The sequence below is a fragment of the Heloderma suspectum genome, chromosome 6 (assembly GCF_057233095.1).
Source record: "Heloderma suspectum isolate Gila_16-S chromosome 6, 16-S_ref, whole genome shotgun sequence".
Lineage (NCBI taxonomy): Eukaryota > Metazoa > Chordata > Lepidosauria > Squamata > Helodermatidae > Heloderma > Heloderma suspectum.
In genome coordinates, this window is record NC_139463.1 from 105261644 (window position 1) to 105276690 (window position 15047).

The 15047-nt window shown below is 45.5% G+C and overlaps 2 protein-coding genes across 9 annotated transcripts in view; one reads left to right on the forward strand and one right to left on the reverse strand.

The window, feature by feature from the left end:
• Positions 1 to 254: 254 nt before the first annotated feature.
• Positions 255 to 14355, reverse strand: STX4 (syntaxin 4). 4 transcript variants are annotated; one of them, XM_084806049.1, is made up of 11 exons: positions 14296 to 14355; positions 10298 to 10408; positions 8906 to 9005; positions 7216 to 7290; positions 6970 to 7040; positions 6774 to 6882; positions 3761 to 3837; positions 3532 to 3669; positions 2308 to 2418; positions 1782 to 1917; positions 255 to 1285 (listed from the first exon to the last, which is right to left on the reverse strand). In XM_084806049.1, exons 1-10 carry the CDS (start codon positions 14323 to 14325, stop codon positions 1834 to 1836), a joined length of 906 nt encoding a protein of 301 aa, XP_084662175.1. In that variant the 5' UTR covers positions 14326 to 14355; the 3' UTR covers positions 255 to 1285; positions 1782 to 1833. The 4 variants fall into 4 exon arrangements, with proteins under 4 accessions (XP_084662175.1, XP_084662176.1, XP_084662178.1 ...); XM_084806050.1 differs by lacking the exon at positions 14296 to 14355 and adding an exon at positions 13267 to 13466; XM_084806052.1 differs by lacking the exon at positions 14296 to 14355 and adding an exon at positions 11612 to 11942.
• A 538-nt stretch (positions 14356 to 14893) lies between these two features.
• Positions 14894 to 15047, forward strand: part of STX1B (syntaxin 1B) — a 95416-nt gene continuing 95262 nt past the window's right edge. For all 5 annotated transcript variants that reach the window (XM_084806044.1, XM_084806046.1, XM_084806047.1 and 2 more), the window contains exon 1: positions 14894 to 14953. The gene's annotated coding sequence lies outside the window, so the exon portion shown is untranslated. The remainder of the gene's footprint in view (positions 14954 to 15047) is intronic.

Below are 15047 nucleotides of genomic sequence, written 5' to 3' on the forward strand. Positions count from 1 at the left end.
AAGCTGTGCAGAGAGGTATCAAACTACGCTTACTTTATAACAAGCCTCATTCCAAGAAGCGGTTTCCAATACGATGGCCAAGGCCTGGAAACTATGAAGCAGCAATAAAACTAAGCATCTCAAGAGTTTGTGCAGTAACTCTCTCCCTTAATGCTGACTGACCCCCACAGCCTCTGCCCACCAGTTTCAGCTCAAAGCTTCCAAGGCTGATGGTAATTCAGCACTAAGGACAAAAATGAGACCACTGCTTTGCAGACATTTTAAAAAGTGCTTTTATTTTTTATATTACAAAATAATTTGAGTCAGGCTGCTTTTCTTTTCTTTTTAATACATTCAATCTCCAAGGCAACTGGAACATTTTGATCAATGCTTTGATTTAGACAGTCTTTTTTAAAGTAGCAAAATATCAAATTTTCAGGAACAAGACCAAAAGGCCTTGGCTTCCATTTCCTCCATGATTTCCCCATCCAATTCAACAAGAACTGCAGTCACACCCCAGGTGTGCTGGCTGTTATTCCTTGCTAGAACCCTACTTTCAAGACCTTGATTCCACCTAGCCCGTTGGACATGCTTTCAAGCCAACCAGTTCAAGGTTGTGGTTTCCTGATGGAGCAAAGACGAAGTTCATGAGGCTTTGTCCCAATCCTTTTAAGGTTGGCACTGGAATATCTATCAATTAACTTTAAAAAGGGGACAAACAGATCCCAAGGAGAAGGAAAGATAATACATAGGCTCACCAAGGGGTATGTATGCAACTCTTAAGGCACACGGGAGAGGGAGAACACTGAAAGAAGGGAGGCACAGAAAGTTTCAGCTTTAAAATTAAAGTCAATAGGGAAAGAGCTTGCCAGAAACTGACAGACATTTTAGACAAGTGTGGACCCAGACATCCTGGTCTGCAGGCCTCTGCTTCAACCAAAACAGACAACACATTCCAATCAAGGGGCACAGATGGAAATCAAGGATTCCTCCAAAACCCCCACAAGCCAGCTCAGGATGAAGGCAGCAGGGTGAGAATAGTCAGCTTCAAGTCCCCTGCTGCCTCCCTAATAGGAGGGAGCTCTAGATCTTGAGAGTTTACAAGCACCTGGAAATAGTTTTGGATGTAGGGAAAAGGATGGGGAATCCTTGATTCTGGGTAACAGGAGAGGAGGCAGCCACAGGCAGCATGTGCTTTCAGGACTGGATGAAGGCAGGTGGTGTCTCCACCAGCCATCTATCAGTGCAAAGGCCTCCCCAGCAGGGGACCGCAGTTCCAGAATGGAGATGAAGCCAGAGAGAAACCCTGTGGGAGGGAAATCCAAAACTCATAAGGGAAGGGACTGAGTCACAACTCTTCACTCCAACTTCATGTAGCATGGTAGCCCTCCCACCCCCTATGTCAGCCTCTCTAATCTGCATAATAGGCACCCTAACACCCTTTGTTTTTAGCCTAAGTGCCTTTGCAAGAGGCAAAATGCACTCAAGCAGGCAGTGATGTATTCCTCAATCTCCATTAGCTGCGGACAGCAACTCTGGCTTTGCTGGGTAAAAGTCAGAGATGGCTGAAATTGATCAAGCCCCACCCTTGTATAGCAGGTGCAAGGGGCTGTTGCAAAAGTGCACAGGAGCTACAGCAAGCATGTCACAGCCTACAGGTTAAAGCTGAACAGCCACAGATGAGGCACCTTTGAGAGATGAAACCCAAGAGGCCCATCTGGCCTGGTTACCAGGTCTCTACTCAAGCTAGATCTGATCCAGGTGTTCCTTGCATCTCTCCATCCCCTGCCTCCGGTACGCACCATCAGGTTCCAACAATGCAGCGTGAAGGGAGGTGCAGAACTGGGAGCTTTTCTAGCCAACAGCAATGGATACGCCAATGATGGCGACGATGATGAGCACTGTGACTGTCAGGCAGATGGCGATCATGAACTTCTTCTACAGAGCCCCAAAACAAAACAGGCAAAAAGGTATTAAGACGGATGGGTGGGAAAGCAGCCAGAGAGCTCTCAACTCCTGCTATATTTATTAATCTTCTGCTAGCCAAAGGAAGGAAAGAACAAGGAGCTCTGAAAAGCCCCAAACGCTGGCCGCTGCAAGCCTTGCTTAATGCTCTCTCCCTCCTCCAGCTTCTGAGATTTTACCAGCTGCTGCCCACCAACCTCAACATCTCTCTGGAACCATAAGGATTTGAAACTTGTTTTTTTTCCCTTTAAGTGAAAGCAGATTCCCAGGATACTTAGTTCAGCACTTGCATGGCAGAAATGCAAGCAAGCATGATACACACACAGTCTTTTCATTTTAAAGATACCATCATGGGCAATTTACCTTGCGAGCTTTCTTCTGGTTTTCCTGGGCTGTATGAAGGTGTACCTGCCCTTTCTTGACATAGTCCTCCGAGTCCAGAATGTTCTTCTCTATTCTGTCAATCATCTCTCCCTAAATGCAGTCAAAGGGGAGGGGGTGAGGTTCAGGCAAGGAGAAACCTCTGAGCTGAATGGCAGTGGTGGTGAGGAGATAAGACAACTGGCTCTGGGGCAAAAAGAGGAAAGATGAGGGAGTGAAGAGGTTCCACCATGGGTAGGCAAGAGTGGGGTTGGTCTGTTTGGAGCCATTAGGGGTGAAGAGATCAAACAAGTAAGATCAATAACAAACAAACAAACTCTGGTGGCCCATAGGAAATCATCCAATACATCAAAGGAAGATAAGGCTGTGCACACACAGATGAGCCACAGAAGAGCTCCTTCTCAACCTGTAGTGACTCTAATATGGTAAATAGACCCACATTAATTCTGAGTAAAACCTACAACAGGCACATACATCTACTTGGCAATATTAGTAACTGACTTCAAGAGGAACCTGAAGGCCAGTAGGAAGCCAGAGTAAGAAAAAGGAAGAATCAAGAGTTGGCCCCTTCCTACCAGGGGAGCAAGAATGGGGAAGCGGTAGAGCACATGCTTTGCAGGTAAAAGGCCCCAGGTTCAATCCCCAGCATCTCCAAGTACAGCTGGAAAGACTCCTGTCTGAAACCCCGGATACACAACGGACCAGTGGTCTGACTCGGGATAAGGCAGCTTCCTGTTTTCCCAAGGGCGCCTGAATCATCCCCCTTCCACTTCCTCCTCTCCACTTCATACCTGCAGCTCCACCTCCGTGGCTTCCTGTTTTCCCAAGGGCGCCTGAATCATCCCCCTTCCACTTCCTCCTCTCCACTTCATACCTGCAGCTCCACCTCCGTGGCTTCCTGTTTTCCCAAGGGCGCCTGAATCATCCCCCTTCCACTTCCTCCTCTCCACTTCATACCTGCAGCTCCACCTCCGTGGCTTCCTGTTTTCCCAAGGGCGCCTGAATCATCCCCCTTCCACTTCCTCCTCTCCACTTCATACCTGCAGCTCCACCTCCGTGGCTTCCTGTTTTCCCAAGGGCGCCTGAATCATCCCCCTTCCACTTCCTCCTCTCCACTTCATACCTGCAGCTCCACCTCCGTGGCTTCCTGTTTTCCCAAGGGCGCCTGAATCATCCCCCTTCCACTTCCTCCTCTCCACTTCATACCTGCAGCTCCACCTCCGTGGCCAAGTACATGAACATTTCATGTAGCTCCTGGATGCTGCGCTCCAGCTTGAGGATTTCACTGTGCCGTGTCTCAATTTCATTCAGAGCCTGCTTCGTCACTTGTGTGTCCTTCATGATCTGTGGGGAGGAGGTGTGGGAGGCTAAGTACCCCAAGACCCATGAGTTCCCCTACCTCCCCCCTCCAAAGCTTCCACCTTCTGGTACTCACGTTGGAGACAAACACCTCTGTCTGACCACTCTCCAGCATCTGATCCAGCTGTTCATCCGATACCACCCCGCTGTTGGCTGAAAGGGAATGAAGAATACAGCCTCAGCACAAAACAAGAGTTTCTCTGCTCTCCTGTCAGAATTGGGAACTAAATCCAGACTTCCTTGCTCTCAGCACCCCTACATGAATTCTTACAACACCAGCCCTATTCTGGAACAGGGGACAGAATCCAGAAGTCCAGTATCTCCAGTGTTCAAAGCACTAGCCTGACACACTTCCCAAAATAGAATCCAAAGGCCACGCTGGAGTACTGAGGTGAGCGCATGTGCTACTCTGCGCTGGCGCCACAATGCCCTGTGGTGGCGCACTGGATCACCAAAGGAGAACAGGTATACAGTTAGGGGGCTGACATTCCGTGCTCAAATCTCAACACCGTGTAGACAGAAAAAATGATATTCCACAGCTGTTAAACTAGAAGATAGCTTTCTCTAGATGGTTGCTTCACTTTATTTTAGTAAATTTCTGCTGTGCCGCCTCAACTGTGCAAACACTCCCCAAACATATCCTCCAGGCACCTATTTTAATATCTTATAGGAGCAAGGTAAAATCTGTTATGTACCCAAGCTTTGGACAAGATTTAGCAGTTGAAAACTTTCAATTAATAATGCTGCTTTCCTGTTTGAGGTGTTTTTTTTAAAGATAAAATATAAAATTACTGGATCATCATTTGCTGGTTACTAGAAATTATTCCACAAAAGCCCAAAAGCCCTTCTAGCTCCTAGGGTTCCTGCAAAAACTGCTCAAATATTTGTAAGTTTTTTCTCTACAGTGAGATAGAGAGTATTTCATAGCAAAGTGTGAAGCCATAAACAAACCTTTCCAAGGTAAGGGCTCAGACTCAGGCTCCTCATACTTCTTCCTTCCATGGGAGAAGATGGGGCTGGCAGTGGAGAAGCAACATACTCTGGCTCTGCTTACATTTCAAGCCCTGCTTAAACATGGGTGGAGCCTGTGGTGCGGTCACCAGAAAATGTTTAACTAGGAGTCCCAATATGGCTCTTAGGCTTTCTGTACAGATCATCTAACCTTAATATCACAGACACTCCTGTGGCATATTTCAGGCTTGACTTCTTACAGCTGACCCTACTCCCATTCAACATGATGTACAACGTGTCTCCTTTTAGTTTCCAAATTCATTTGAAGGATGGAGCGGCTGGACCGAAGGGTCTCTTCATATTCATCTCACTGACACTTGGAAGACAAGCCATTTTTATTTGCTGTTGGGAGACTAACACAACCTACTATCAGGAATTTCAGACAATGGTTTGTTTTGCATGATTTTGGGCTGGCTGTACTATCTGAAAGAAAAAGACCTGGAAAACCTTCCTCCTCTCATTTGGCTGTGAAATCCCAAGTTAGGTGTGCTTGTACACTCTCCCGGCTTTCAAGTTCATCTTCCTTTAGAGGACGACAGACAGCTGCTATTGGTCTCCACAGGAAGATGACTTGGCTAGCATACAAGCAGCAGCACGTCAGTAACTTATTATAAAACCACACATTCAGAGGCAGAGCAAAAGGGCTTTCAAGATTTTATAGCAGCGGTTGTGGGGAAAGAGAATATAGAGCCAGAGTTGTACCACCGCCCCCACCAACAGCCTCAATCACACCCCTGCATCCCAAGAAATCCTTTGATATTTCTTCAGGAAAAAAAACCCTGCCTGTTGGAATGTAGCCAACCTTCAGAGAACTCAGATCCCTAGAATTAATGAGATCTTCTAATGCCAAATTAGAAAACACACATCTTATCTACCTTCTTCTTCTGGATCTCATGCCTTCCTGATTCACACCCCACACTGTGTTCCTCAGTGCATCTTGCCAGAGAACAGAGAAGCAGGTGTTCCTCCCCAGCTCTGCTAACCCCACACCTGAAATTAGTCACAGAAGGGGGAACATGTGGCAATTCTCTTCCTCAGAAAGGCCACCAATGTTCTTTACTTCCAGTAACTGGAAACCTGGCCAGTGTTCCGTTGTTGTGGCCTGAGCTTTAAGAATTTTAATAAAAATCAGAACAGGATTATTGTTATGCCTAGGCTCCCACACAGTAGCACATAGGGCCAGAATGCAGAGTCATCTTCTCTATGGTGTAGGCAGCTTTATCCTTTGGTCATGCATATACCTGCAAACTCACAAAAGAAAGGAAGCTTCAACTGGATACAGCCAGCAAGGATTTTAGACAGACATCCTTAGAAGAAGTCATGATTCTGGGAACTGCTGCAGCTATGTCCTTGAACTGCTCACACTTCCCTTTCTCATGAGCACTTCATGAAAGTGTGTTGATGGGAAACTAATTATGCAAATCTCACTATTCTACTGTACACTGCTTGTACCACAGCCAGAGTTGTGTGCTTTTAAGAAAAAGGCAACATAAGGTGCTCCATGAAAAGCAAGGTTTTATAATCTAAAATGTATTCTGCAAATTAAGTTTGCATGCTTGTTTATTTTGTTTATTTCTTCTGCTTCTGCTAGTCATGAAAAGAAGACGGATTTAAAAACATCCCAAAGACCCATCTTCTGGTCAGTGGAAGTCCCATTAGCCTCTGCATTAGGCACAGCCCGTGTTTTCAACCTGCATTCTCTAAAGGCTAGATATTTACTTTTTAAAAACACAGAAAATTGTGCCAGATGATGTAATCATAGAGGTGTGAAAGACATGCCCCTGGCTAGCATACTTAATACAATAGCTCATGTTTTTCTGCATATCCCTCTCCAAACAGCAGCAGTGTGGCAGAGTTAATAGGACATCATATTTGGACTTGGGAGACTCATCCTAGCCGTAAAGCATCCACATGGCTTTGGGCAAATCCTGATCTACCCTATAACTGGCACCTTCACTTGTTTCTGTGATTTCTGGGGCAGCTTTAGTGAATAGCAACCTTGCAGTAACAGAGATTACCAGTTTGGCACTAAAAGGCAATAGTCTCTGGACTGAGCGGAAGCAAGTGAAGACACTCACTAATCTGCAGTTGACGCCTGATGCGCTCCAGATTCCGATCCCGGTACTCTGATTGTATGGAGTTGCACTTGTTGATAAGATCCAAAAATTGTTGGGACAGGACCCCATGCTGAGATAGAAATGGAAATAAAGGGTTAAGCACACCTCTCTTGCCTCCTCACTGGGCCCCCTACTAGTTAGCTGAGCTGTCCCTCACCTGAGTCCTCTTCATGCGGGTGTTGATGGAATTTTTATTCTCATCTTCTGCATCCTTCTTGGGCTCAATTTCTAAATGAAAAAAACCAAGACTATTTTTAAGTCATATTGCTTTCTCTTGGAGATGGAAATCAGAAGCCTTAGCCCATAGGACACCTCTCCCTGAGCTGAAGAGCAGAGACAAGGAGGTCTGACACGGAGCCCCCCCCTTTCACCTATTGAAGCCGCATCCTCTGCCCACACTCACTCTTCAAGCGGGTCCGAATGTCTTTTGCCAACTCCCTGATCTCCTCACGTAGCCTTTGCAGGTCTTCCTTCATGCCTGGAAAACACAAGGTTAAAAATTCAAGGGCTTCTATTGGGCCATAGGAGAATTAGGTAGCATTTGCATGGGACTTGTTAAAGGTGTGTGTGTGTATTTATGTATATTAGAAGTGGACAAATCTGACAAGTCTGGTTCTCCTCAGTTCCGCATTTTTCCTGCATTAAAGTTGTTCTATCTCATTTCCACATCAGTTTGTAAATTTGTTTTTTTAAAGTCCACACAAAACTTAATATGCATTTTTGTGGGCATTTCTCAACATGTCCACACTTTTCAAATTATAGGCATTTTTGAAGACAATCTTCTCAAAGATAAAGTGTGTACTGCTCTGCAGTATATGAATTTTTTGGTGTGCAAACTTTGATCGCAAACTTTGGAAAAGAGTGGATATCAACGTTTAACTGCATTTTGGTTCATGTTCAGGTTGTGCAAATTTGGTACAATTGCATAACAATGCAAATTGAACTAATTTCACCCCATCTCTAATGTATGTATGTATGTATGTATGTATGTATGTATATATGTGCTTCTTTACCACATCCAGCTCCTGCAAGCTACGGGATCAGCCTTTGCTAGCCTCCTACCTTTCTGCCAGGAGACTGAATGTGGAAATCCAATCTATTGCCAAGTCATATTGTTTCTTCATAAACAAGTCTGCAAAAATCTGCCTCTTCCCCCCACCCCCATCACCTTGGAATGAACTCTGGTTCATTCTCTGGCCATCTTCCACCATCACTACTGCAACTTCTCTTTGATACCTCAGTTCTCTCACTTCTATCCAGAATTCCACTGGCAAAATTTATCTCTCCCACTGCTCTGACCACGTTGATGCCTATCCCCAGATCCCTTCATTGGTTTCCCAGTCCATTCCATATGCAGCACAAACTTCTTACCCTTATATTTGAAGATATCCATGGCCTTGCCTCACTATCTTTCAGCCCTTGTTTCTTATATCCCAGTCCACAACCTCTACTTCTCCATCCTTGCCCTCAGCCAATAGATGGTATCCTCTTCTCTTAAATGACTATGACTATGCCTATCCTCCCTTGCTGCTCTCTTCATATGGGCCTCCTTTTCTGATCATGTACATAGTATCACCTCTCCCCCTTCAAATCCCTCCTCAAAACCCACCTTTTCTATTTGTCCTCTGCTTTGTCCTCTTAAAGCTTACTCCTACATGCTTCAAGAATGTATAAGAGTATTTCCCCCAATTCTTTCCTCCCCACCCTTCGGAGCAAGGATCTATCCATGTTGCCTATGTAACTCTGCAAGGTGCCATGAAGCTAAGCAGGTCTGGGTATGGTCAGTTCCTGGATAAGAAGCTGCCTATGAATACTATATATACCACCTTGAGTTCCACAGAAGAAAGGCAGGATAGAAATGTAGTAAACAAATAAGAAATAAGGACAACATATACTTTGAATCAAACTAATTCTAATTCTGGAGTTGTCTAATTTATGTCATTTAAGTACCACTTAACCCTACCCCGTAATCTCAGTTTTTCCCCAACCATTCTCTGTCCATTACCTCCAGAGCTCTTCTCTCTAGGTGTGTGTATTCCCAGCTCACAATCTGTGGATTTAACAGCCACCACGCCCCGCCATTGCAAACTTACTATCCTCAGGGAGTGGCGTGGCCAGAATTGTAGTCTGGTGCTTCTCTAGATCTTTCACTTTGCTTTCCAGAGTCTTCAAGGCTTCACGAATGCCAGCAGTCTGAAAAGGGAAGGGATGGGAAGGGTCAATTCCAACTACTGAATCTTTTGTGAATCACCCAGTGAGCTCTGGCTATTGGGTGGTATAGAAATGAAATAAATGAAAAAAGAAAGAAAGAAAATGATCTCATCTTAGAGAGCTCAGAACCTTTAATGATATACCTAAAGTCATTCTTTTACTCTCCCTGGTCCAACTATTTTTGAGGCTACTTATTGACAACACCCCAGAAGAAAACATGCTTCCTTGCCCCATATCTCTACCAAACAAGAGAACTGGTTAATAGAGGCATCTCTGTAGCCTGAAAAAAATCACACATATCTCATTGCTACTAACTACAAACCACCACTAACTGCCATAGCCAAGTGGCTTAACTACATCTTATATCTATTTACCTAAGCAGAAAGCATAATCTAGAGGTTCCAAGAGACTCTAGAAACAGCTGAAGTGATTTTCATCCACAAGAAATTGTGAGAAAACTCCACTGTTTTCAAGGTAATACTAATGCAGTTTTAATTTACCAAAAATTGCTCACTGGCGTTGGAATCCAAACCCTTTCAAGTCCTCTTCATCTTACTTGCTATAACAAAAACATACATCCCACCCTTCAAAACTATTTTACCCAGAGCACCTTACAGCATATTAAAAAGGAAATTCAATCCTTAGAAACAAGAACGTTAAAACACACAAAATAGAAATAGGATATAAAATCAGCATAAAACCAATTTCAGAGGGAATGGAAAAATAAAAAAGGTTTTGCCTGTTGCAGGAAATATCGTAAGGTAGGCACTGGGAAACCTTTCTGGAGAGACTATTCCACAGTCAGGGCATCAATATGGCCCATGTGTCACCACCTGCCTCACCTCAGTTGGTGGGGGCACCTCGAAGAGAACCTCTGAAGATCTCAACATGCAGGCAGGCTGATTGGGAGGTAGGAGATCCTTCAGGTATCCCAGTCCCAGGCCATAGAGGGCTTTGAAGACAAGCACCTTCTTATTCCTCCCTTGTTTGAGGGATATCCAGCCCTTTGACATTTTAGAGCAGCAAAGCCTAATGGCATCTGGGTGGGAGGGGTTACCCCTTTGCCTGCCTATACTTTCTGCAATATTGGAGTAGATCAGGCAATTGTATCAAGAAAGGCAGGGAAAAAGAAGAGATCAGAGACTGAAGAAGAGTTTTATGAGTGAGTGAAAATAACGCCTTTTATAATGATGGGAACGCCTGTATATATTTATGCGTACACACAGAAGGCAGAAGGACAGCCAACTTTCTAACTGCTCAGAAAGATATGGTACCATTTGGAAGAATGCATCAGTGGGATCTGGAGAGTCTTTGAATTTCGCTGTTCCTGGCTGCATGACCAGAGCCACATGTTCAGCTCCTTCGCTGTCCGAGTCATCATCTTTCTGTGAGAGAGAGAGAGAGGGAGGAAGGAAATCAGGTGTGCCCAAGAAAGCATGTACTGCTCATGTGTGACAGGGGACAGAAAAATGTACAAAGAAGCCTGTTCCTCTTAGATGAAAGTATTTTTTACTAACAAATATTCCTATTCCACTGTTCAGCTTTAAAAATGATTCCAGAACAGCTAAAAATTAAGAGCAATGATTTAAAACAAAAAAAAAATCTCATTGCATTTTACTCAGTGCAGAAGGTATGCATTACAGGAGTGAATAAAACCTAGTATTTCAAGGTTGCCTAAAAACCTGACACAACATAAGCTGACCTAGCATCAAGTTAACAGTTGTTAAGAAGAGACAAGACTGTATTGTACCTGGGACTTTCATATCCTGGTCTTCCTCCATATAGCATATCAACAGACTCCCTGTACTCTTAGACTAATACAGACGTTTGAGAATGGTAGGTGATACTCTGATGTCAAGGTAAGCTTCAGAAGATGTCAGAGGATTGCCAAATGCCAACTGGATGTACATCTGAACATGACTGTACATACTGGCACACAGAATGGGTACCTGCATGCTAGATTACTGTTGGTTACAATAATAGGATGCATAACTAGATAAAATTGTAGACCTATAATTGTCAATGACTTTTGGCTTTGGATAATCGCCATACCACCCATTTTCCTGTGTGGAACCCAACTTGGCCACTGTGTCTTATGAAATAACAAAGCTAGATATCAGCTCACTAATTTGCACACATGTCATTCCATGCAAAAAGAAAACTGGAAGATGACCTGGGCATTGAGAGCTTCCCACACAGGAAGCACTCTTGCTTTAATCTCTTAATTCAGTATATACTAAAAAGCTATGTGTAGATTGGATTGGTAGATTGGAAATGGGCAGTAGTAAATACCGCAGGGACTTCAGGATGAAGTCCCCAACCAGAGTAGATTGGAAATGGGCAGTAGTAAATACTGTAGGGACTTCAAGATGAAGTCCCCAACCAGAGGAGCCGTGGTTTGGATGGGGCACTAACCATGTACTTTAACTGCATTTCGCTCCAACTCACTTGGACCCCAAATTTTTACTTGTGAGCAGTAAGGGGCATTTTTTAAAGCTTGAAAGTACATAGTAAATGCCAAGTGAAATTTCAAAAGCCAGAAAATGGCTGAATGAGGTTTTTAGTGGTTGGGGGTAGAGCTTCAGTACCTTGCATAGCTCCTTGTGCTATTTTAGGCAAAATTAAACACACACACTCTCCTTCTTGCATTCTTCTGTCAGGAATGTCATCCTGCCAAAGTCACCAGAACCCTGCCCCGCTTGCAGTGACTCCAAAACTCAGGGTGAAGTCATGGACAGCCTCTCCTCAGCGTCAAGCTCAGGCAAAGGGCTGGAGCTTCTATCTGTTGAGCTTTACTTACAAGGCACTAAACTAAGAGCATGCCGAAAATACAATGCAACACTGAAGAACACCAGCCCTCCTAATAATAAGCATACCCCACCTGAGCACACTCCAGGAAAGAGCGGAGGACAGGAAGGCCTGGTGTGTTATGGCCCATGGGGTCACAAAGAGTCGGACACGACTTAATGACTGAATAACAACAACAACCTTTCCACAGAAGTGCACAAGATGGCTTTCATAAAGCCAGAATTCAACGGATGAAACCTAAAAGCGAAACTTACAGAACAAACCCAGGAGTAGCTTTAAAGACGTCAAGAGCTACGGTGGCACTTTCAAAGCTAACTCATTTAACTGTGGCATAAACTTTCAAAGGACAACAGCCTGCTTTATCAAAATCTATCTATATAGGTGGTAGGAATATTACAACTATTTAATTATGGCTACAAGTCTTAGCCAATTAAACTTTAACCACAGATTATGATTCAGCCCCTGCTTAACTGGCAAGGCTGAGCCTGAGGAGCATACAATTGTGCCTAGTTTATAGATGTGCCAGCTCACTCCCTTCCTGTGGAAAATTTGATACACTGACTAGCAATTGAAATAAAAGCAAAACTAAAAGTTATTTCGTATCTTAGTGGGAAACCACCATGGCTTCCTTTCTAGCAAACATTGTAGGCAACTATGACAGCTCTCAGCTGAAGTTAACGACAATGTGTTTTTAAAATCTGGATTTTCTACAATAATAACAAGCATGAGGCAATAAGAGGAGACACAGTCAGGGCAGACAGTAAGATCTTTAGAAGGTAAAGACGAGATGTTTCATGCTGATACACAGGGGCTGAGGCATACTAAAGGATCATTCATAAAGCAAGAAAGATAACAGGAACACAGACCTAGCATTGATTGCTGGGATGCCAGAAGCATCTTGAATTCAATGCATAAATAAATGGGAGATTATTTTTGTAGGAAGACATCTGCAAACCCTGTTCAAACCCTGAAACAAACCCGGTTTTGTGAACTGCCCAGAGAGCTTCAGCTATGGGGCGGTATAGAAATATAATAGATGAAATAAAACAGAATCAAATTGGGCTCCTCAATCTCTCTCACCCCCAAGCCATTTATACACTTTGCAGTCCCTTGGCAGGCAACCCCTTATCTCAACATCAGTTACATTACATTTGTATTATGACTTTTCTATCCTGATCTTCCTCCCAAGAGCTCAAGGCAGCATCCATAGGGCTGCCCCAGTTACCTTCACAACCACCTGTAAGGTAGGTTAGCCTGAGGCATAGTAACTGACCCAAGGTCACCTGGTGAGATGTTTGGCCAAACATGGATTTCCCCAGTCAAAGTCTGACACTATCTTCTACCAGGCACTGGCTCCCACACGTCAGGAGAGTGCTCTATCGTCCCACCCCCCTTTTTGTTCTGTGTGCAATATTGCCTTGACAAGAGTTAGTACCTCCAGCTTCTCCCTTCAAGTTTTGGAAATCTCTGAGCCAGAAGCCCCTTTCAGAATGTTTTCCTCCAAAACACTGGAGGCAGGGGGAAAGCCTTCTATGCAGACAGCGAGGGGGAGTTGAGGGGGAAAGGGGACAATGTGGCATCAGTTCTGTAAAGATGGGGCTGGGAAACACTTGTTGTTCAGTCGTGTCCGACTCTTCGTGACCCCATGGACCATAGCACGCCAGGCCTTCCTGTCCTGCGCTCTCTCCCGGAGCGTGCTCAAGTTCATCTGGGGAACACACTAGGAGATAAAAGGCAGCGGGGGGGGGGGAATGAAAGGAAGGCAGTGGAAGGCCATTTGAGAGCAGATTGTGGGGGAACATTTTGGGGGTAGACATTATGGGGCTTGGAGGCAACCTAGCAGGGGGAGGAGAGATAGGAACACACACAGGAGGGCAAGGAGGGTGCAGCAAGTGGTGGCAACGACGACGTGAGAATATAGGGATGAAAAGAGCAAAACACAAGCTGAAGGGGAGCAGAACGCCTGGGGCTTGAGAGCAAAACACAGGCCGAGCGAAACTTCCTGCCACGGAGATGATGGGATGGGAAAGGCGCCTGTCGCTAGAATTTCCGCATTTCAGGGGCAGGGGCAGTTAAAAGCAAAGTAAAATAGGAACTCCTAGCAAGGGAGAGGGGATGACGGGGGCTGGGAGTCAGGAAAAGTTGCGCGCGCGGGGGGGGGAGGAATGCTATAGAGGGTGAGGGGTCCGAAACGGAGTCAGGCAACCCGAAGAAAGTAAACGGCTCCTGAGTCAGAACGCAGAAAGAAAGGGAGGCGGAGAACGCAAGTAAGACTGCAGCGGGGGGGACGGGCAGAAGAAAAGAACAGCCTGGAAGGCGAAGGAACTGGCGGGGGGGGGGGACGACGAGGCAAGAGTGGCCGGAGGTGCAAAGGCGCAACGGAAGAGGGCGGAACAACGGCCGTCGTGGGCGTGGCCAGCCGCGCGAGGGGACGAGGGCGCCGGGGGGGGGGGAGAATTCTCACCTCTTTGAGCTCGCGCGTTCGGTCCCTCATAGCTTGTCGTTTTTCACACCCCGGGAAGAGGTGGTGCGGGGGAGGAGGGGTTCGAATGGCGGGCCAGACCGCGCAGGCGCGCACACCCCTCGCGCGCGCTCCGACGGTTCCTCCTCCCCCTCTGCTTTCCCCTCGCGGTTAAGGTGGTTTGAGAGGGCGCAAAAAAAAAAAAAAAAAAATCCCCTCTGCCGGAAGAAACTCATGTACCCTGCCGGGTCGCTTTGCGCATGCGCTCTCTGCGCCCGCCTCTCGAGAACCCGATTTTTCCACCCCCTCCCCCAATAGAGAAACGAAAAGGGATAGGAAGGCCGGAAGTATTGACTACCAATAATGCATTTGTTATGTTTATTATGCTAATGATGGCCGTTACGGAGACCCCCGCTCCGCTATTCCCTCTCGGCCGGAAGTCGGTTCAACAGAGGGATTGTTTAAAAAACAACAACACACAAGCAGGAAGTGACTTCCGACCCCCAAAATGAACGTTCCTTTCTTGGCTTCAATATGGCCGCTGCCGGAAGTCCGTCCACCTCCACCGGGTGTCGATTTTTGTTCGCTCAGCAGAAGCACCATAGAGCAACGCGCATGAGTAGAGTGCCTCTCATCGTCATTTTGGCTATTACCCAATTAAGTATACCTTGTTAACGAGTCAAGTTACTAGTGTTACAATTATCTCTAATGCTTACCACTAAACTGCTTCGGTATTTAAGTTCTGTGCCTGTTTT

What these genes read in the sequence shown, in the direction of transcription:
- STX4 (XM_084806049.1), bottom strand. Translation starts at nt 14,325, where the DNA reads ATGAGGGACCGAACGCGCGAGCTCAAAGAG. An exon ending in CAGAGGTGTTTGTCTCCAAC is followed by an intron (nt 3,670 to 3,760) that starts GTGAGTACCAGA and finishes TCCTCCCCACAG; the next exon opens with ATCATGAAGGACACACAAGT. An exon ending in CCACGGAGGTGGAGCTGCAG is followed by an intron (nt 2,419 to 3,531) that starts GTATGAAGTGGA and finishes GACTGCATTTAG; the next exon opens with GGAGAGATGATTGACAGAAT.